At 45.5% G+C, this 23,462-nt stretch overlaps 1 protein-coding gene across 1 annotated transcript in view; it reads left to right on the top strand.

Moving 5' to 3' along the window:
* Positions 1-20,854, top strand: part of SETD4 (SET domain containing 4) — a 32,773-nt gene extending 11,919 nt beyond the window's left edge. The window contains exon 11 of the mRNA XM_075172329.1: positions 20,458-20,854. Within this exon, the coding sequence (XP_075028430.1) occupies positions 20,458-20,574 (117 nt within the window). The 3' untranslated portion in view covers positions 20,575-20,854. The remainder of the gene's footprint in view (positions 1-20,457) is intronic.
* The last annotated feature ends 2,608 nt before the right edge of the window (positions 20,855-23,462 follow it).

The raw sequence follows: 23,462 nt of genomic DNA, 5'->3' as shown, positions 1-23,462 counted from the left end.
GTGTCTATGAGGGTGTTTCCGAAATGAGTCCCGTTGTCTGACTCAATTCTTTCTGGGATGCCATGTCGCCATAGGACTTGCTTTTCAAGGCCCAGGATGGTGTTCCGGGCGGTGGCATGGGGCACAGGGTATGTCTCCAGCCAGCCGGTGGTTGCTTCCACCATGGTGAGCACATAGCGCTTGCCGTGCCGGGTTTGTGGGAGTGTGATATAATCAATCTGCCAGGCCTCCCCATATTTGTATTTCAGCCATCGTCCTCCATACCAAAGAGGCTTTACTCGCTTGGCTTGTTTGATTGCAGCGCACGTTTCACATTCATGGATAACCTGTGCAATAGCGTCCATGGTTAAGTCCACCCTTCGATCACGAGCCCATCTATATGTTGCATCTCTTCCTTGATGGCCTGAGGCATCATGGGCCCACCGAGCTATAAATAATTCACCCTTATGTTGCCAGTCCAGATCCACCTGAGCCACTTCAATCTTAGCAGCCTGGTCCACCTGCTGGTTGTTTTGATGTTCTTCAGTGGCCCGACTCTTGGGTACGTGAGCATCTACGTGACGTACTTTTACAACCAGGTTCTCTACTCGGGCAGCAGTATCTTGCCACAATGCGGCAGCCCAGGTGGGTTTACCTCTGCGCTGCCAGTTGTTCTGCTTCCACTGCTGCAACCACCCCCACAGGGCATTTGCCACCATCCATGAGTCAGTATAGAGATAAAGTACTGGCCATTTTTCTCGTTCAGCAATGTCCAAGGCCAGCTGGATGGCTTTTACCTCTGCAAACTGGCTCGATTCACCTTCTCCTTCAGCAGTTTCTGCAACTTGGTGTATAGGACTCCATACAGCAGCTTTCCACCTCCGATGTTTTCCCACAAGGCGACAGGACCCATCAGTGAACAGGGCATATTGCTTCTCGTTTTCTGGTAGTTTATTATACAGTGGGGCTTCTTCAGCACGTGTCACCTTCTCCTCTGGGGATATTCCAAAATCTTCGCCTTCTGGCCAGTTCGTGATCACCTCCAAGATTCCTGGGCGACTGGGGTTTCCTATTCGGGCCCGTTGTGTGATCAGCGCGACCCACTTACTCCACGTAGCATCGGTTGCATGATGTGTAGAGGGGACGCTCCCTTTGAACATCCAGCCCAGCACCGGCAGTCGGGGTGCCAGGAGGAGCTGTGCTTCAGTGCCAACCACTTCCGAAGCAGCTTGAATCCCTTCATATGCTGCCAATATCTCCTTCTCAGTTGGAGTGTAGCGGGCCTCGGATCCTCTGTATCCCCGACTCCAGAACCCTAAGGGTCGACCTCGAGTCTCCCCTGGTGCTTTCTGCCAGAGGCTCCAGGTGGGGCCATTCTCCCCGGCTGCGGTGTAGAGCACATTCTTCACACCTTGTCCTGCCCGGACTGGCCCAAGGGCTACTGCCTGAATTATCTCCTGTTTAATTTGTTCAAAGGCTTGTTGTTGCTCAGGGCCCCATCTGAAGTCGTTCTTCCTGGTCACTTGATAGAGAGGGCTTACAATCAGGCTGTAATCTGGAATATGCATTCTCCAAAAGCCCACAACGCCTAAGAAAGCTTGTGTTTCCCTTTTGCTAGTCGGTGGGGACATGGCTGTTATTTTGTTGATCACATCCATTGGGATCTGACAACGTCCATCTTGCCATTTTATTCCTAAAAACTGGATCTCCTGTGCAGGTCCCTTGACCTTACTTTGTTTTATGGCAAAACCGGCCTTCAGAAGGATTTGAATTATTCTCTCCCCTTTCTCAAAAACTTCCTCTGCTGTGTTGCCCCACACGATGATGTCATCAATGTATTGCAGGTGTTCCGGAGCCTCACCTGTTCCAGTGCGGTGTGGATCAGTCCATGGCAAATGGTAGGGCTGTGTTTCCACCCCTGGGGCAGTCGGTTCCAGGTGTACTGGACGCCCCTCCAAGTGAAAGCAAACTGTGGCCTGCACTCTGCTGCCAAAGGGATTGAGAAGAACGCATTAGCGATGTCAATTGTGGCGTACCACTTGGCTGCTTTTGACTCCAGTTCGTATTGAAGTTCTAGCATGTCCGGCACGGCAGCACTCAGTGGCGGCGTGACTTCGTTCAGGCCACAGTAGTCTACTGTTAGTCTCCACTCTCCATTGGACTTTCGCACTGGCCATATGGGACTGTTGAAGGGTGAGCGAGTCTTGCTGATCACTCCTTGGCTCTCCAGTCGACGAATCAGCTCATGGATGGGGATCAGGGAATCTCGGTTGGTGCGGTATTGTCGCCGATGCACTGTTGTGGTAGCGATTGGTACCTGTTGTTCTTCAACCCTCAACAACCCCACAACAGAAGAGTCCTCCGAGAGACCGGGCAAGGTGGACAGCTGTTTAATTTCCTGTGTCTCCAGGGCAGCTATACCAAAAGCCCACCGATACCCTTTTGGGTCCTTAAAATACCCTCTCCTGAGGTAGTTTATGCCAAGGATGCACGGAGCCTCTGGGCCAGTCACAACGGGGTGCTTCTGCCACTCGTTCCCGGTTAGGCTCACTTTGGCCTCCAATACAGGTAACTCTTGGGATCCCCCTGTCACTCCAGAAATACAGATGGGTTCTGCCCCTTTACAGCTTGATGGCATTAGGGTGCACTGTGCACCAGTGTCTACGAGCTGTGCACCAGCCTTATACTCCTGTGGCTCTTATGTGCCAGGCCATCGAATCCACACAGTCCAGTAAACCCGGTTGTCCCTTTCCTCCACCTGGCCGGAGGCAGGGCCCCTCTAGTTCTGGTCATAGTATCCGCTTCTCACTTCTTGCAAACGTGAGTCAAGAATTCCTTCATTACAGTCCAAAGTAAGATCAGCCCTTCTACTATGTCTGGGGAACTGTTCACTGGAAACTGGATCGTCGTGAGACAGGGTTTTCCTGAAAACTGGAGCAGCATTTTTCCTGGGAGAACCCCCTTGTGTGATTGTTTTTCCTTGCAACTCACGTACAAGTGCCTCTAGGGTCAAGGTAGGTTTTCCATCCCACTGCCTCATGTCCTCTCCGTGGTCACGCAGGTAAAACCACAGGGTGCCCCGTGGTGTGTACTTTCTATATCCTCTCTCTTGAGGAGAAAAACGCTGACTCCTAATGGCTGAGATACTGGTCCGTACAGGTGGAGAATAGGACCTATCGTCTTTGAGTTGCTGGACCTCTCGGGACAGTTTCTCTACAGCCGAGACAAGGGAGGAGGAGATAGTTTCTTCAAAATCCCGAAGTCTGCTAACTAAGACATCCACCGTTGGTGCTTCTTCCTCTGCCCAGGACAATACTGCCAACGAACTGGCATACGATGCTGGTGCGCTCCGTACCAACTTCCGCCACATGGGTCGCGTGCACTGGACGTCATCTGGATCTTTGGGTGTTCGGGGGTCATCCAGGTCACTATAAACCACCTCCAGCACGCCTAGTTCTCTCAGGTACTGGATACCTCTCTCCATAGTGGTCCATTTGCTTGGGCGATATATAACATCTTCCTTGAAGGGATACCTTTCCTTCACACCTGACAGCAGTCGCCTCCAGAGGCTGAGGGCCTGTGTCCCTTTTCCAATTGCTCTGTCAATGCCTCCTTCCCTAGCAAGGGATCCCAGCTGTTTGGCTTCCTTCCCCTCCAATTCCAGGCTACTGGCCCCATTATCCCAGCATCGGAGCAGCCAGGTAACAATATGCTCGCCTGGACGACGGCTGAAATCTTTCCGCATATCTCGCAGCTCACTCAGGGATAGGGATCGGGTGGTTTCCGTCTTGTTTATGAGTTCTTCCTCTTCCTCCTCCTCTCCTCGTGATGTCCCTGCTCTTTCATCATCCCTTTCTAAACGACCTGATCTCCGCTTCCAAGATTTCCTCTTCTGTACAGGGGCAACGGATACCAGCAAGGGTTGGTCCTCTGGTTCAGCTGTAGTGCCTGTTGCTGGGGTTTGGGTAGCCACAGGGGTTGTCGTGGGGGTTGGAGTAGCCGCAGTGCCTGTCGTGGGGTTTTGAGTAGCCACCGTGTCTGTAGCCGCCCCCGAGACTCGCCGCTCCGCCCGCCCCGATGAGGCACCGCTGCTTGCCCTCCCTCTTTTCTTGTTCCTGAGGGTTGATCTCTGGACAGTATTCCTGAATAGTTGTTTAACCCTAAACAAGGCCTGAACCACATTCAGGAGACATAGTACCAATATGAACATGCTTGTTTGAACATCCCAAGGATATTCAAAATTCTCAGGGAATATTGTGGACATCTTTGTGAAGAGGATAGAAGAAAAAGGAGTTTCTGACGTTATGGAAGGGAAGATGAACAAGTGGGAGAGAGTGTCTCATCCCGTCTCCCCCTTAAATTCATTCTCCGAGGAGAAACATGTGCAATTACCAATAATTTCTAAGAGGTGGTTCCCGAGGTACAGAAATGATGGCAGTGCCGAGTACAGATACCAGATTAGACTTACGACCAATGATTTTATCACCTCATAAAACAGCAACAAAATGATAATCTTGGCCCAGTTCCGACTGATGATAAACAGCACAAACGGGAACACATACTGCAAGCAAGGTATTACATGACCCAACATTGAGAGCCAGCCCCACAACTTTGACAGCCAATACATCAACATTGTGACCAATCAATATAATGGATGCTTATAACAATTTTGCCTTAACACACTTTGGTCAGATCTATCGTTATCTCAACCCTTCGAGCCCCACGTTGGGCGCCAAAAAGGACTGTCGTGGTTTAACCTGGCAGGCAGCCAAATACCACGCAGCCGCTCACTCACTCCCCCCGCCCCCCCGGTGGGACGGGGAGAGAATCGGAAGGGTAAGAGTGAGAAAAACTCGTGGGTTGAGATAAAGACAGTTTAATAGAACAGAAAAGGGAAAATAATGATAATAAATAATGATAGAATACACAAAATGAGTGATGCACAATGCAATTGCTCACCACCCGCGCTGACCGATAACCAAGTAGCGATCGGTACTTCCTGGATCACGCCTACCCTTCATATACTGAGCATGACGTCACATGGTATGGAATACCCCATTGGCCAGCTGGGCTGGCTGTCCTGATTATGTTCCCTCCCATCTTGTGTACCTAGCTCAGTCAGTAGGCACGGGAGCTGTCCTTGGACTAGGAGGGCACTTAGCAACAACTGAAAACATCAGTGTGTTATCAACATTCTCCTCATACTAAATCCAAAACACAGCACTAGGAAGAAATTTAACCCTATCCCAGCCGAAACTAGGACATGCACTTTCAGACTTTCTTTGGTACCTTGTGAACAAGAATGTTATTGTGTAGACTTGCTTGGATTTGAGGATTCCAGGGGTTTTCCCTGCTTTTTTTTCTGCGTCAGTCTGTTTGGGACAGGAAATATCTTGATACCTGGAGCTCTGAGAAGGGCCTTTCCTCACCCAGAAGGAAATGTTGGTTTAGGTTCAAAAGACTGGGGAAACTGAGAAGTGTAACTGTTTGCTGTTACTCAGTTTCCAAAAACAAAAGTTCTTGGTTTTGAGGTGCCATATTCATAACCTCTTCCTAGGATTAGGAAATTCTGAAAATAAGCTATTTTCTGCCTTGTTTACTCTAATGCACTGAGACTCTCTTGTACTCTCGGGCTTTCTGTATTGTTCATATGGAGATGCTGACAGTGTGTGGTTACTTTATATTTCACAGCAGGGGGCAGGGTGAATGGGTTGGGAGAGGAACTGAGGTGCCTTCTGGAGCTAGAAGCACATTTCTTACATTCTTTGGGCCAGCTTAATTTCATATTTGCCTAAACTGTGGTTTTAACCCCTGCAAGTCACTTGACACCATATTTTATACTCTGGTTTGTCCCATTCTGAAGTATCTCCTGGGATGAAATGACTGTCTGGATTTGGGAATGCAATCTCTACTAATCCCACCGAGGGCAATTCTCATCAGCTCGCGTGAGGGTCCTTCTGTACCACTGAACCTGGCTACAGCAGAGATAGTGGGGCTGAGACCCTGACCCTCTGACTGTTGCCCGTTCATTTTGATTAGGTCTGCAAAAAGGTCTACAGAAGTCATGGGTGACATGAAGAGGGTGGATGGTGATTGAGCATTCACAGTGCAAGGAGTGAGGGCTTTCAAAGGAAGCTTGAAGAAGTCAGGTTCAAAACTAACAGAATGTGGTTACAAATCCATTATGTTACTACGGAATATGGATACAAAAGTTGACATGGGTGCAGAGCACATAGACACGGAAGACAGAGCTGTTGGCAGTTGCCAGCCAGTCAGCCAGCTTTGGTCTTACATAGTCCCCTGATGTCAAGATACTTGAAGGTTGGGAGGATATTGATGGCAAGTATTGTATATGCTTGACCTGCGCTTGCTCTTTTAAGGTGTTGGTGGACACCCTGGGAAACAGGGTACTGGGCTAGAGGGATCCTTGCTTTGAACATGTCCTGCAATTGTGATGATTACAGTTGAACTGCTTGACCTCTTACTTTCTTTTAATAAAAACTTTTTCATTCTCTAAGAACAGATATGTTTCTCATTTTATAATTTTGTAATGAGATGGTACCAGAGTTAAAGAAGATAAGGATGTTTAGTTGTTTTTGTTTTTTTTTCTTTTTCTTTTTTTTCTGGAGATGGCTATTTTAAGAATAACTTCTGCACGATGTGTCTTGCAAGATGGATGCTAGTTTGACAGAAGTTTACTTGTTTCAGTATTGCACTATAGACTACACATTTATACCAGGTGGTTTGAATATGGGCTCTACTTCTGCAACTCCTGCATGCCCTCCAGGGAGTGTAGGAAGGGGACCTGGCAGTGCAGGAGAGCAGGCAGTATGAACTGCTTGTCTCTCTCTTGCATGTAAGCACAGCAGTAAGCCCCCAGCTTTACTTTAAGCACTGTAGCAAGTGTTCTGAATAGAGCCATGTGTGTTTAATGTCAAAGGCAAAATCCTGCCTGAATAAACTATGAAATTGGAACTAGTGCTTTTGTAAGACATATCAATAGCAATGGATTCCTAACAGGAATAAACCAGCATAACAGAGATCATGACTCAGCATTTATGTATATATATGCCTAGTCAGCAAAAGCTTAAATTCTTTTTTGAATCAAACCTAACCTATGTGCAAGACAGGGTATCCTAAGCTGGGCTAAGAGCTACTGAGGAAGTAAGTGCAGTGGGAGTGCTCCCCAGCTGTCTTACAGAACACTATATCAAGTTTTCAAAGAGTGAAGATGCTTACTCTCAGCCTCTACTTTAACTAGAGCCACTTTGAGCTGCAAACATCTTAACTGCTTAGCTTTAGTGACATGCTGTTAACATTTGGCTCTGGCTCTCTGTTAGTCTAAGAAGGGATTTAGCTGTGATCTTAGTGTGGAAAGACATACTTTATTTCCCTCTTTGTATAAATTTCCTTTCAGATCATATCTGTAAATCTCAGCTTTTTACCATTAGCAGTACAAACCTGGTATAGACCATGGCAGTGAGCTAGATTCTCTTCCAGCTTGTGCAGTGTTACCCCAAGAGAGCTAAAGTAGGAATGCATTCTGTGACTGCAGTGAAAACACTGGGTTTGGGTAGGTGTAATGAGAGAAGCTTTATTTCTTGTGATAAGAGCGTGAAACAGAAATAGCACAGCTTGATTTTTTTTTTTTTTTTGAGGGGGGAGTTCATTTAGTGCAGTCTGAAGTCACTGAAAAATTTTAAACATGAAACCTCATGACAGTATCTTTCCTGTGTCAATTTATGTAAATACGGCATGATTTTCTTTGATCTTCTACAGAGAGTGGCTTCTAGTTTACAGTTTTCTTCAGCTGTAATGTGTGGAGATCATCCATCATTGCTAAGTGCTTTTAGACCTGTCTGTTTCAGGACAAGATAAGGGAGTATCAACTCTCATACCCTCATAATTAAAGCTTTTAGGTACACTATGAAAACATTTCAAAGATGACATTCCCAAAGAAAGAGCTTTTAAAAATGATGTCTCCCAGGGTATGTAGCCCCTCCGCACCTAGAAGGTAAAGAACACCCCTTTAAAAGTGCCACACTTCAGCATAATTTGAAGTGTGTGTTTGCACTCAGTGCATCTATGACTACAGTGATGAAGATAATGAACTCTAGGACAGAGGGAAATTGTCCCAACAGAACTTTATGGGTTTCTTTACACAATAAATATGAACTGAAGTTGTTAAAAGATTTACAAATTTTCCCTCAGGTTGGACCTGCAGTTGGATCTGAACCATGTGAAATTAATGATTTTTATTATTTCAGTACAAGAGCAGGGAAATCACGACTCGATGGCTGAATTCAACTAGAAGAACTTGATTTTATCCCTATCTAACAAAGCTTAGATGGCACCAGTCTGCTGCAGGTTGGAGTGGAAAGAAAAAAAAAATTTCCAGTTCATTCCACTAAATTTTAGTGGATATCTATACTTCCAGAATTAAGTTTTAAAAAGCACTGCAATGAGCTATATTCAGTGGAAAAGCAAAGATACTCAATGAACCCGAAAGTAAATTGTGTAAAACTAGTGTAAAACTAATGCAATATCTGTGCTGTCCACTAGATGATGCAACTGTACTACAGAGAAATAAGAAATGACTATAGCCACATGCAGTTATAATCCGATTTACTGTATTATATTTTTAGTAGTAAAAAGTGTTGTCTTCAATGATACACCATGGTTGGTATTAGATAAAGAGTTGAAAATGTAGTTTTCTTTCTGCTGGTTTCAAGTGAAACTTGAAGCTTTGTAATCTTTTATCTGTTCTCAGTTTTATTGTATTTTAACTTTCTTGTGGTTGCTCCTCTCTCAGGTTGAATCATGTTGTTCTTCCCTGAAACTATCACCCGAGACATAACTAATGGTTCAAATCATCTTTGTTACGTTAACTTGACCCTAATGGTTTAGCTAGTGGGGTTGCAATGGAGAACTGTCTGCTCATGTGTTTTTTCTTCAGAGATTAGGGGCCAGATTCATCTTTTGCACAGATCTCTTTCAAAAATGTCCTTTGATGTGGCTGATTGAACTCTGAAACATTTCCTCTGTGTAGGGTGATTTTGTGGACTCTCCCTTGTGTCAGTTCTCTACTGTCTAATAGTAATAAGCTGATGTTTGACCCTTTCCTTCGCTGGGGATTTCTTCACTGCCCGTTTTCATGGCTTGTGGTCTGCTTATTACTTTTGATGGGTGTCTGTTGCCTTGCCTTCAGTTTCCCGGGGGCTTCTGAAACAGCCAATGTGTGTCTACTCTGCATGTCCTTAGAGCCCCTTCAGATTGTCCCAGTTGCCCTACGGCTAAAAAGAGGAGGAGTGGAGGGATCTGCTGCTTGCAAAGCTGCTGTTTTCTCCCGAAGCCCTCTCTCCTGTTCCTTAGCTCTTTCCCCCTGCCTCCAGTGCTGGACCATACTGCGACATGCCAATCTCGAGAGCACTGAAGTGGATTGGGCTCTAGTACCACCCTGTGCATGGCAGGAGGCAGCTATTTGCAGTGCACTTCTAATATAAGAATGTTTTTCCTCTCTGCATACACCTGTACTTGTTCCAAGTCTGGCAGGGCCAGCTGTGTCCAGTGCTTTACCTCTCTACCAGGATGCCAGAATTGGGCTGGAAAAATTGTTAGAGGAGCACTGTATCCAACAGGCACTGGATGTGCTATTTTAGTAGCTCCCTCCTGCTGGGGAGGAGCTGGCAGTGGCAGTTTGGCTCTTTTGACCCTTGGCAGGCAATGATGACTATGGAGAGGACAGAGGGACATTCTCAGCATGAGGCTGGTGCCATGCCTGTCTGTACCACCCTGCCTGGGCCAACATCCAGAGCCTCTATCTCTATCCGTAAGAAGCCAGCCCTCTTTGCAGCAAGAAAGTGCCAGTGAATTTGTGTATCCTTCCCATGAGATGAACTTTGCATCGACAGAGATGCTTTGGTGTGGGTGGGCTGGCCTGCAGAGGATGTTGGCGAGAGATCAGAAGGGACCATGCCATCCCAAGATAACTCATGCTGCTCTGAACTGTTTCTGATGAGTACTTAGATGCCGGGCTAGCCAGTCCCTGGCTCAGGAGTGGGAAAACACTGTGTAGGTCATGGGAGACTCCTAAAGGCCTGCTAGGAGTGCAGTGTGGGCTGGGCTGTGGAGGTGGAAGGGGAAGGGTGGGCTAGGACAGGAGGGGCAGAGTGGTCCCACTGGAGAAGGGATGTTTTGTACACTAACAAAGAGCACACACGCCTGTTTGGCTTTTCTCTGCCTCTAAGTTCATGTAGATATCTGGACAGTCCTGCTGCCCCACCAGAAAGGGTGTGGTGGCCAGGGTGGCCATTTCTGCGCCTTTTTGGGAAGGGATAGGAAGGTGAGAGGGGTAAACTACAGTCTGGACAGTAACCCTTAGAAAATCATATAGCGTCAGGCAAGTACGTACGTGTGTGTCTGTGTGTGCCATGCTGTGGCTAGCCAGTGCTATCCTAGCTTCATGGGAGCAGGACTATTGGGTTTACTTGGCTGCGTAACCCTGATTTGGCATTTTTTCTGCAATATTAGAGCAGGGGCTTTAGGGTGAAGGACAGGGGAGAAAGAATGCTGTTTGTGACAGAACTGCAGTGATAGAGGGAGCCTTTTGGTTGTGCTGGTCCATCCGGGTGTCTTGCTGTTCCCTGCTGTCATGCACAGACGGGATGGGTATGGATCCCTCAGCGTTGCCAGGTGGGAAATCTCTCATGTCAGGCTTCTGGTACGGCAGTGCAGTCAGCCTCTCTGTCATGGAGAGACATGTAATGCCTCCCACCGTCACTCACCGGTGGGGTTGCCCTGCTGTATGGAATAGGAGTTGGAGAATGTGAGCTGCGCTGGCTGGGATGCTCTTGAGTGTGGAGCTGTCTAATGAGGTAGGGAATGTGTATTGGAGGAAACAGAAGGCAATGAGCAGTCCCCAGATTTCCTCTGGCATTTCAAATGGGGTGCTCTCGTGATCACCCCTTTGAATATGCTCCAAGGCTCAGAAGGTGTGGATGGTCAGAGAGCTGGGCTTTGAGCATACAGCCAACAACATTCACAAAGACAGCATAGGTGTGGTGTTTGAGACTGCTCTTTTGATAGAAATTGGCTAATGTGTTCAGAAAATATGTGAGCGTGGAAGGGGAGAATAGCATATTGAGATATACAGAGATTTGTTTTCTCATGCATCCAGGCTAAACTCACAATAGAAAGTCAGAAATTTTGAACCCGACCTTGAGCTTAACTGTGTTGGAGACAATGGCAATGATGGGTGCTTGTTCTCCTCCAAAGAAGTCCCTGCCTATGGGAATGGCCATTCCCTTTCTAGATACAGGTAGAGAACCACGTATGCTTGGCACAGGCCCGGAGGAGCACAGCAGATCAGTCTGGTCTGAACCTCAGAAGACTTAACATTGTCTCTGTCCCTGGCTGCTTCCAGCAAAAACCGTGGAAAAACAGTTCATCCCATGTCTGTTTTATGCTGATTTAATTCCACTTGGCTCGAACGGAGTTACACCTTGCCTTTGATATCTGGCCTCAGGGCTTCATTAGGCATAGTTGTAGTCCAAAGCTTGCTGACAGAAATCAGTTTATGTGGGTTCAAGCTTTATTTTCTTTTTTTTTTTATATTTTAAAGAAAAGAACAAAATGCATTGCAATTACAGGGGAGTTACTACAGCCTGGTAGAAGGATCAGAGAGCATGACTCCTCTTCCAATCTACTCTTTGCACTGGAAGCACCAGGGTGTCGGCTGAACTCTTGCACTTGGGGAAAGCTGAGTGTGTGTGTGAGAGCGAGCTCAAATTCCCCTCTGCGCAGTGTGGCTGGACAGGGTAAGTGGTGGCCAGGTATGGTACCGCTCAGTCTGTCAGCCTTGGCCCTCTTGAAGTGCATTACACTTGAATCATGACTGGGATAACATCCTGCAGCGTGGGTGGAAGTTTCACAGGGTTTGCACCACTTCAATCTCCTCACTCTTGAGGTAGCTCTTCACGTCCTCCGGTGCATGCACAGAGGCAAAGCCATGGAGGAACAGCACCTGGCACAGGTTAGGCTGCCCTATGCCTGACTTTTTACTGAAAGGAGTTGTTCAGGTGGATGAAGCAGAATTTCCTTCTTACTCTGGGACTTCCAGAAGGCAGAGAGCTCCTTTGGTGCAGCAGTGACTGGAGTGTGCCTGACTGGCCACATCTATGCAGTCAAGCAGTGTGGCAAGGGCTTTTCATGTCCTATGAGACCCGCACATGCTGGTCTTAATGCACGTGTGCCAGGCAATCGACCTGCACCTGCGCACAGTCTGATACATGTCACCCGCACATGCTCTGGCCACGTGGGCCATATAAATAAAGCCACACGTGCACAATAAAGCCACCACGTTCGTGCCTGTGGGACTTGCTGGCAAGTGAGTCCTTGGTTTATGCCTCCCTGAGAATGATCAGGGAGCCTGGGGCAGGAGTCCTTTCCTGAAGTCTGAAGGAATATCCCTGCTGAAGTTTTGAGCTGTAACATCAAAAGTAGGTGGAAACTCGTATCACAGCATTGACTATTTTTATTAACGTATTTTTCAAAATTCTTGGGAGAATCACCTGATGAGGGTAAACACCCCCCCTCACCTTAAAAAAAAAGAGGAAGCAGCACTGGAAAAACAATGGGTTAAGCATTCCTAGTTTCAAAATAAAATGTTTTTGTTAAAGAAAACGTGCAGAGAATTGTTAAACAAAGAAACCCCAGACCATTGCAAAATAAAACAGCATGAAACATGTTCTTAATGTACCCACATTCTCTAGAGTTTCCCCCCTGCCTTCCCCACTGGTTCAAGATGAAAGTAAGATTTGAATCTAAGTCAATAGCAAGATGCAACTGTTGAATGTCAAGTAGGGGGGAAAATGTGAGCATTACTTGGATAATTCAGAAAACAGCTGCTGCAGCTACTCAGCATTGTAGTAGTTAGAAAAAGATGCTACTCCCCTTGGGAGGAAGAGGCAAATTTCTGGTAACTTGGTGTCCTAGGGGTAACACGGTTGTGATGCTGTGTGAGCCCAGCCCAGGCAGAGATCGGGACAGGGATACCTCCGAGGGTTTGGGCTTCGGGGTCTCTGCACCATGCTTCCTTCCTCCTGGACACCTGCCTGCCTCTGCTGGGGTGTAGAGTTAGAGACCATGAGGTGAGCAGATACCGTGATACAAGGACCTGAGACAAATACTCTTGACAGTCTTAGGTGGTAAATGTAGAGCTAAATGGACTGCAATCCTGCGTTTAAAAGGGGGAAAGGTTAAAAGAGGACTAATAGTCGGTTACTGAAATCATTCTTTAAACACCTCTTCCAGTCATATAGCGTGAGCTATTTTTACCTGTCCCGAAGCTCTCCATGACTGATAAATATTTTAAAAAATATGGTATACACTGGTTGTTACTGGTTGCAGCTTATATGTAAACCAAGTGCCGCTGACAGAAAGCTCCACTGTACGCCCTCTTTGCACTCTGACCACTTCAGTATTAGCGAATCATTCTCTCCATTAGTGCACTTATATTATGAAGAATGATGTGGAACAGAGGTACTAGCAACTCCTCCTTTGTTTATAGCTAGAAAATATCTGACTGCTTAAAAGAACATGAAAACGAGTTTTGTCTTCCTTTCCTATTACTGTCAAACAAACTTCACCTCCGCGCTCAACATCACATGGAATTTGTCACTGGCAGGAAGCGTAAACCCTACCTTGTGAATATATAACTTACAGTCACTTCAGAGGGAGAAAAAAAATCCTTTCATCATGTTCAGTTTTCTTCACTGTTTTATTTCACTTAAAACATCACTCACTACCAAATGGTATTTGTCAGTAGTAATTGGCAAATGCTGGAGGCGGTTTTCAAGGCTGTCTGAATGGAAAATCTCAAAGCAGTTGTCTGCACTGAAAGAAAATATTACATTTGATCTTTTTATGATTCTCACAGACGTGATGTATGTCTGCATTCCTTAGCCTGAAGAATTCTTGGTGTTTGGGTTTCTTTTCCTTTAAATGACAGGAAGTAACACTTCACTCTTATTTTGCAGTATTGTCTGAGAATTAACCACAACATAATGGTAATGTACATTTTTTTTATGCTTTACAGAGATTCGTTTTTATTAGCCATTTATTGTGGTTTTGCTTGTTGGCAAGATTCAGATCCTCTGAATGATAACTGGCTATTGCATTTCATCTGCATTTGCATTTGGACGTCTATTTCTCCTGATGTCTTCTTTCTAAATAATGTCTCCCTCAAAGATTGCCTTGCAAGAAATCAGCTTTCCCCTAATGCAATTGTACAAATGTACTATTGCTCTTGTCACCTCTGCCCCTGCACTTTTTGGTCATCAAGACAAAGGATAGATAGCATGTTACATTAACACCGTGGTTCAAGTCCGCAGAGCTGGGATGTTCCTAGTGCCAAGTAAAGCCCAATACCAGGGAGTGGAGGACACAGTAGTGGGTAAGTAGTAACTCTCAGAGCCCCTGACAGCCTCGAACACTGCTTAAAAATGCCACTGCTGGGCTTCTCAGCATTTTAAAACCTAATAGCATGTGAAGTGTAACTGATTCCCATCTTTTAGCCATTTTAACTTTGGTTTTATATATGACTAAATGCCCGTTGCGGGGTTCTTTTACCTCTGGTGTTGGTGATGGCTAACTCTGCAGCACGCTAACAGCCTGGCAGCACAGATCAGACGTGCAAAGTGTCCCTCCGTCCCGGAGGTGAGCGTGTTGTTACTGGCTGCAGACCTACCGCCTGGCGTCTGGAGAAGTCACTAATGCCCTGGCCTAGCGATTCCCAAGCGTCTGAAATGCCAACGTGATGCCTGAGCTCCCTCAGCACTGGTGCAAAGCCTTGAGGGCAGCAGTTCTCTGCAGTAAAAGAGACCTCTTCCAGCCACCTGAAGCACAGCAATGACTTGGTGCTACCATGTTGTTCTCAACAAAAGAGACAAGGGAGCATGTGGCTTTCCATGGGATGCTGCTCCAGTGGCGGATGGCTGCCTGGCTCCTTTCTGCCGCTCCCAGCCCGGTGAGGGAAACTCCTCCGTGCCCTGGCACCCTGCAGGGATGACTTCTCCCTTCTTCCTGCGACGAGGTACCGCCGGACTGGGCTCTGCCGTCAAGGTCCGCGTGCCAGGCAAGGTTCTTCTCTTCTGCCATCTCCTGCTGGCTGCTGGACCAGAGAAAATTAACACTGCTTCGAGGTTTTTCTAGAAGAGGCAAAATTGCTGAAACCTTATTCAGAGAGCACCTTTGCTGTTGCCTAAGGACCTGACACCTGCCTCTCCCTGCCATCGTCAGGTTGGCCTGAAAATGCCAAGATTATATAAAAAATAACTGTGCTGACTTTTGATTTTGTTTTACTTGCCTTCTGGTTTCCAGCTGTACTAAGCTCACATCTTCTTTACAATAATCAGAGGAAGCAAAGCATGATTTTTCCATGCAAGCTAGAAGCTTGATTCCACAAACAGAGGCTTTGTGCTCTGCAACAAGCAGAGGTTGTGGGCAGCTCTGAGGTACTCTGTAGCGTCTTGGTTATATCACTGGCAACCAATGAAATACTAAAATCCTGGCTATCTGCTGCAAGAAAACTGTCCTATGTGGCTTGGTCTGCTACAGTGAAACAAAATGCTGTCATTCGTATGGATGATGCTCTGAGAAACAGTGCTCATGGTGAGATGGGTGTGTGTGCACAGTATATATACAGACAGAGATGCATATACACGCGATTTCCTTTTAAATGTCAACACACCCTTCAAACCATAGTGTAATCCCGTGGGAGAGAAATGACAGTTTATTTGCAAACAATGCTGTGTTTGTTTTATTTTGTACCAGAAATGAATTAAGTTATTGCCCTCCATGAAGGATTGCGGGTTTCGCACTGACTCATTGTGGAACTGTTGGCCAGGGGAGGTCAGATCAGGCTTGTGTGGTTGCAAGTGGAGACCTGGTCAGCTAAATTAGGTGTTTGGGGGCTGGTAGGGGCCCCTTTTGGGGTGCCTGTGGGGTATGCAGTGGGCTGCAAGTGGACAGACTCAGCTCACAGGTTGGGAGAGGGGCGCGAAGGCGCTAACTGAGGTCATGGCTGCTCCTCACAGCATTAGGAAGGGGGTGCCACCCTCGGGGGGGGTGTGGGTGCCACCCTCCAGCCACGCTGCCTCCACCCGCTCCCCGGGGTGCTGCCGCTGTGCTCCCCCCGCGCCGCAGCGCAAAGCCCGGCGCACAGAGGCTGGCTGCTCCAAACCCAGCGGGGGCACCAGCTGCTGGGAACGGCGGATGCAGACCCATAGGAAATTGTGATTGTTAATTTTGCTGCCTCTGGAATAACTTGGGGTTAGTGCAGTGTGTTACTTTACTTGGTGTTTTCTCTCTCTCGTTCGTCTGCTATGAGAGCTCACTCCCTCCCGTGTGTAGGGATGTGCTCCCACTCTCGTTGGGCAGAATTCAATCAGAAACACAATTTTTTTGCAGCCTGTGACTTGAGCTATTCAGCCACATCTGCTGTGGCTCTGATGATTGTCACTTTTCCACAGCTCCCAAATTAATGCCACATCAGAGATTCCTAAGCCAATAGCACAATTAGTTAACAAAACTATGCAAGATCATGAGCAAAATTAAAGGCAAGCTGCGACAGCCTTCTATCCCCAAAAGTTTTGTGGGCATTGTTTAATTATTATCCTCAGGCAGTTACTGTTGTCTTCTTGTAAATCTTGTGTGAGAGTATTCAGGAATGTTTTGCTTTATTTTTGTCACCAATCAGCAGAACAATAAATGCACAAAGAACCCTTTTTTTTCTCTCCTCTGTTGACACATGGAGCCGAAGACTCAGTGATGTGCGTGAGAAATGATCAGTCTTTTACAAAAAAGTGCCGGTCAAACATTTTCACCAGAAGGAGAGGGCATGATGCCAGACCCAGCAGAATAGCTCTGCCTTATATCACTTAGAAAGTTCTAACTTCATGCGCAATGCGTGCTGGGCGACGTGGTCAATGGAAAGGCGTGAGGAACCACACGGAGATGTTAAAGCATCCTTCACAAGCAGAAGGGCGCAGCAGCGATGGATCCAAATAAGAGCTCTGGGTCTAAAACCTGAAGGTTTTGGGATGTTTCAAGTCAGTCTCAATTCAGTAGTCCGGATCCATCTCTAGATAATGACTTGGGAACAGCCAATGAATCTGGCAGTGCTGAAAGGTGCACCCCAGTGTGTCAGAGATGGGAGGAATGGAGAAAGAGAGAAAGGGAGAAAGGGAGAAAGAAAGAAATGGAAAGAAAGGAAAAGGAAGAAAGGAAGAGAGAAAGAATGAACAAATCAATCACCGTGCTGAAAACATAGGTAGCACAGGAGCACAGACTGGTTCTCCCTACTGAGGAAGATACAGATGTGACTGTGAGGCATATAGGAAAAAGAAGAATGTATGCAACAATCCTGAGGGTTTCAGAAGCATTAGTCTTGGTTTTCACACGAATGATCACTTCTGATTATGTGATGCACTTTTTCACAGCAGAAGCATTCTACAGAAATGATGGGCTGCTTTTGTGCAATGCAATATCAGAGTTTGCTATGTAGGGTATGTTTTTAAACAGCCTTTTAAATAAAACCTGTAACCTGGGCTGTGATTATATTTGAAAGCACATTGAAGTTCCAACCAAGATCGGGACTTCTTTGATTTGAGGCAGTCATTAGAAGTTGTCTCTTCTTTAAGTCAGTTGCTCATTTGTACCTAATGTTTTAGAGCTTAGAAATTCTACAAACACATATTTTACTTGCTTTAATAATTCTTAATATGTTTTAGTAGCTAAAATATAGTTTTTTCATTAATTATGTGTAATTTTAATATTATTTTAGGGTCCGCTTCCAAATGTTCTTCTCCCTATCACAATGCATGCAACTGAACTCAGATGATTGAAATATTTTATTGATTGAATTAGTTCATCTTAGTGCCCCTCCCAGACAATATATGTCCGTGCTCTGGAGTATAACTTCTGTGTTCAAGAGCCATGCAGATCTGCAGAAAGCCATCAGGAACAAAAAAAGTGGAGGTAGGGAGTGCTTCCTCCTTTCCTAGAACAGTTTGTTTATGGTCAGAATGAGCAAAAATCATTTGTATCTGCTAAATGTACGCTGTTTCTGACCTTTTAGGGTTAAATAAATGAATCAGAGTCTTTTTTGCTCAATTCATGCCAACTAGAACTGGCAAACTATTTGGGGTTAAATTCAGTCCTATGCAAAATAGCCGTTCTTCCACATACACGAACTATTTGAATAGGAGCTAAGAGATGCGTGGGCCATATTTCAGCCCTTTCTTCAGGGATAGATTCACTCTATTGCACATTTGTTCTTCGGTTGAGACACTTTGAAGTCAATGGGATGTTTAAATTGGGGATTTGACTGCCTTCAGGATACTGGTATCACCCTGTGACTGTTGGGTTGTGGTATATGAAAATCCTAGTTCAGTGCTCAGCAGTAGTCAAAAAGGTAAATAGGCTATTAGAGATTACTGGGAAAGGGACAGGGAATGAACAGAGCATTTTTCGGCCTCTGTATAACTCATGAGTATACCGCCTTTTAGATAGGATTAATATAGCACAGTATAGTATAATATAATGCAATATAATGTAAGCAATATAACACACACCTCTAATTATCACTTCTTGAATACAGCAAAACTAGAAAAGGTAAAGAGAAGAGCAGAGACTGAAGTGATCCGTGCAGAAAGTAAGTTTAAAGATGCCAATTTTCATAAGGTTTGGAAAACAGACAAATGGGACAGGAAAGGGTTATGATAGGAGACCATAAAGTCCTGAATAGTATGGGGAAGGCAGATAGGGAAAGATTAAATATTCTTTCTCAAAACACAAGCAGTAGGGGGTGCCTGGTGGGATTATAAAGCAAAAAACAAAAGGGAAAAGTGTTTCACAGTAGTGCGTAATTGGTTTATTGAGCTTGTTGCCGCAAGATGTCCTGGAGGCCAAAAGGAGAAATGATTTCCAAAAGGGTCGAGACAGGGACAGAGCCGATGGTCTGGATGCAAGCTGGAACAAGACTATCATGCTTGTTCTGTGTTTTACGCTTTTCCCTTGAGCATCTGTCCTGGCTGCTGTCAGAGACTGGACACTGGGATGAGTTATCTTATTCTCGTACAGAATTGCCATTTCTTTCTATGTTTTTATATTCAGAAGCTGCCAGATGGTAGCCTCACCAATGTATGTTTTGCTGCTCACTCTCTTCCAGCTCCATAACCGCGAAAGGTGTGTTATATGCCCGTAAGCCACAAAGTGGGCACAGGAGGCGATTTCTACTTCCTGAATGTCTACTAATGTGTGCTAAACTCTTATCCAAAGCAGCTGAAAATGTAAGCACGTCATTATATTTTTCAGTAACGCAGCTCGCAGTACAGCTAGTTCATCACAGCTAATTTCTGAAAGATGTCTATGGGGTTGGACTAGTATAGTGCTGGAGGAACACGCTGATCAAGAACAGTAAAATAGCTTGTTTCTGATTTTGCAGAGGATTAACTTGAGAGAGAACTCCGACTAACAAACCGAATTATTCATGGCAGAATGAAAGGAAATGATAATATAGCTTCCCAGAATGACGGACTAATACTGTGGTACTGCAATAAATTTGAGAAAGTTAAAACAAAAGGAGGAGTTGGCATAGGTCTGCAGTTGTTTCCAAAGGACCAAAAATACAGTGCAGAGCCCACACATTAGCAGGTAATAGGGTTGCAGTTTGGAAACTCGTGGTGTCTACCCTTTTATCTAGACAACTGTACTTATTAAAGTGTACAAGTCTCCTGTGTCTGCTTACGCTGTCCCACTTTGTGACTTAAGAACAGACTTAAGAATTGCTCCACATTTTTATTATTGAAATCTTAAAGAGCCTTTCTTTGGCAAATCCTTTCCGGGTTCCAAATTTCATTCAGTCAGGATAAACTTTTAAGGGAAAAGCGCTGGCACTGTAACAGTGTCCTCCTCCTTAAACTGCACTTACTTTAAAATCCTATAATGTTTAAAAGAGAAAGATGACCTGTTTAGTGGATTTCAGTGGCATTTCAGGACCTAAGGATCCTGAAAGTCCATCTCAAAACAAGTGGTGTTTTCTTTCTGCTGTATAGTTCTCCTCCAGATGTTTTGAGACCTAAATGCAAGTTTTTAAAAGTCATATTAGTAACCTTGGCTCAGTGTGTCTCTTACTCAAATTTTCATTTCTTAATTTATAATTATTTAGAACAACAAATACTAACTGATAGTTGGTTTAAGATTCTTGGTGTGTATGGCTTGGATTTGGTGCTTCATCACTTAGCTGCAGACAAGCGTATTTTTAAGAAGCTCTTGTAAGACTTGCAGGAAATATACATGAGATTTAAATGTCAGGTCTCAAGGGAGCTGAGAACTATGTGCAATTGTTTTTAGTTTTTGACTTGTGTGATTCTACTAATGACGTGAATGATGGTTTTTGCCTTTTTCTGCTCTTTCCAGGATGCCTTTGCAATGAGATGCTTCGCTGAAATAAGATTCTCCTGTTTGTGTAGTCCATGCATTATTTTAAGAAGAAACCAGATGAACAATTATGGAAATGTAACTCTGGGGTCCTAGTGACAAGGAAGATACGGTGCCGCTGTTAAACAGGGAACAGGAATCAGAAAAGCTGACTTCTCCTAGGTCTACCACTATGTAACCTATCCCTGTCTTTTGTCCGGTTACCTGCTTGTGAGAACTGGAGCAAAACCAATACAGGATCCTCTGGACGCTATTTTGGGTGTAGGGAGAGCAGAGGCTCCCTCTCTGCCCCCAGCAACCTCTGCATGGGATTCCCTCACTGTGGTTCATATTTGTTGTTCATTTTGGGGAGGAATAAAAGCACTTGCAACACCTGTTCTGGTGAAGTGATTACTCTGTTGAGTATTCAGCGGTGAGGTATGAATCACAACATTACCCAGTGCTGTTTGCTTTCATAAAATATACATGATGCAAGAGGGGTCACATTAGATATTTGCTTATCTTTTGGCTTGTTTGAAGACCAAACCACAGCCATGTTGGGATAAAACAACTGAGGTTAGATAGTGCTAGTAGCATGCTGTTAACTCCTCTCCCAGCTTACCACGAAAACCTCAGCATTGGTACACTTTTGCAATGTGTACAGAGCAGCAGAGTAATTAAAAAAAGTAGCTGACTGTAAGGTTGCAGTTGGCTTTCACTGAGCGGCGTAAGGGAACTGCAAGCTTGTGCTGGGAGACAGCGAGAGGTGTAATGCCAGTGCCTCTCCTAGCACGGTCACACTCCCAGGGGGACACATCTGCTTGGAAAAGTACAGCAGCTGGGGTTTTCAAAGGTGTGCCAAGTGTGCCCAAAGAAAATCAACGTGTGTCAAGTGCCTGATTCCCTTAGGCACTTTTGAGAGTCCAAAGCAAAGGTGATATCATGGCTTATTCCTCCAACATACGTACGGAGCCAAAGGAATGTCTTAAAGACAAGAATTTTACAGCATTTTCACTGTAATAATATTTTTTTAATTACACTTCTGACTGATTTCTAGAGGACTGTATCAAGGAAACAAGACATGGGATATGTGTTATGACAGCTCCTGCAAACATACCTGAGCTGGTGCAGCGCTGGCTCCAGTGCTGACAGGAGTGCAGGGAAGCAGCCTGCAGCACTGGTCTGAGGCGCTGGTCAGTTTTCAGATCATTAGAGATGTTAATGATCTCATGGATTCGCAGATAATTAGAGCTCCATCCTGCTTAGCTATCCAGTTAATCAGAACCGGATTTAGCTACGTGATGGTTATCTTGGTTGTGCCTACAACAAGGCATAGGCACAACTTTTGACTGCAGCATCAACGTACTTACCATAAGTTGTACTGCCACAGGCTGCTGCATCTTGGAAAGCTCTGCCTTGGGTCTCATACTGCCTTGTGCAACCTGTGCAGGGTTAAAAGGTACCAGACGAGGATGGCTGCATTTCATTCCTCTGCGGCACACACCTAGAGGTCTGCATCAATCACAAAACAGGCACCTCAATGCCTCTTGCGTTGCCAGGGTGCCTTCTCTCTATGACATGTTTTAATGTGAAGTCTGCAGGATTTGGGCACTCTCTAGGTTCACCTGGCAGCGGAGCACTGCTCAGGCCACAGTGCTTGTCCACAGTGCAGTTACATGGTTCAGTTGCATGCTAACACAGCAAATTTCTGGATGAAACTTTATAACTCAAAGGAACAAATGCCTTTTTACTGTGTCTTGACATCGTACTGCTAAATGGTGAGAGACAGACCCCTGTCCAGTAACAGAGAGTATATTGCAGTTTCGTTTGTCTTGGCTCTGGTTACTTGCAGGATATTTTGGACCTGCTGAGCCAATTGCCTCATATGCCACGTGCATGATGCAACAGTTAACGGGGTAGATGATAGATACATGCAACAGACCCTAAGATGTGTATGGTGTGGTTCTTAACCAGGTTTCTTAGCATCTGCAAGGGCTCTGTTGCCATTTTCTGCAGAGCCCGTTCTTTCTGTGAATAGAAGGTGCTGTGCTTTTCAGGGTGTCATTGAGAGTACCACTGACCTTGGGACGTTAAAATGCGAACTTCTTCAGCCTGAGCTAAAAAAAAAATCTTAGCTCTTGAAGTAGTAGCAGCCAGTCATGTGGCCCACCCACTGCTCAGTGCTGCCAGAGCACCACGCCGAACATGTGCGTCTGGATGAGAAAAAGCCACTCTGGCAAGTGCGCCTCTTCCCGTGTTGAGGTTTCCATCTGTTTTCACTCGTTCTGAAGGGATGTGGGCAACACGCCTCTTGAATATTTGACGATAACTGCACACGTCCGCTCTGAAGAGCAAACAACTCCTTGATGATAAGATCTTTGATGACATGTCGTGGTTTTCTGCAATGAAGGATTGCTCGTGTCCTGTGCTATCAGGCGCTGCACATGGAAGAGCTGCTGCCCTGGCTGATAACGTGCTCAGTGGATATGACATGCCGACAGCCTCCTCTTTCCCAATGCAGCGGTGGAGACCTGTACATCCCAGTGCCGAGGAAAATGGCAGCAGGTGGCAGGGAAGACGGTCAGGACCAAGGGTGAGTTCATACACTCAGACATGAGCTGTATTTTGGCAACAGTGCTATTCGCTGAAAAGGGCGGTGTGCTTTTTTTTTTTTTTTGTATTGTAATGTTAAATGTGGGATTTACCACAGCACTTTCCAAAACAAACACACCCTCCCTTTTGCGTCATATGAATTGTCTGTACCTGCTGCAATATAAAACATGATAAAGAATTAGCTCAAACAGATCATGGGGCAAATAAGTGACAGGGTTAAGAAAGAGAGCTGCTGCTGTTCTGCTGAAGTTTTCTTTGAGCTGGATGTACCTCATAAGCCAGATTTTTATAATTTTACTCACTTTGAACATTAGACTCTTACCCCACAAATAATTCTACTTGAGTCTGTGAAATAATCTCCTACATCTTCTTTCAGGATAATCTCACTTGCA

Source organism: Calonectris borealis, chromosome 1 (assembly GCF_964195595.1).
Source record: "Calonectris borealis chromosome 1, bCalBor7.hap1.2, whole genome shotgun sequence".
Classification (NCBI taxonomy): Eukaryota; Metazoa; Chordata; class Aves; order Procellariiformes; family Procellariidae; genus Calonectris; species Calonectris borealis.
This window is presented reverse-complemented; position numbering and strand designations above follow the sequence as displayed.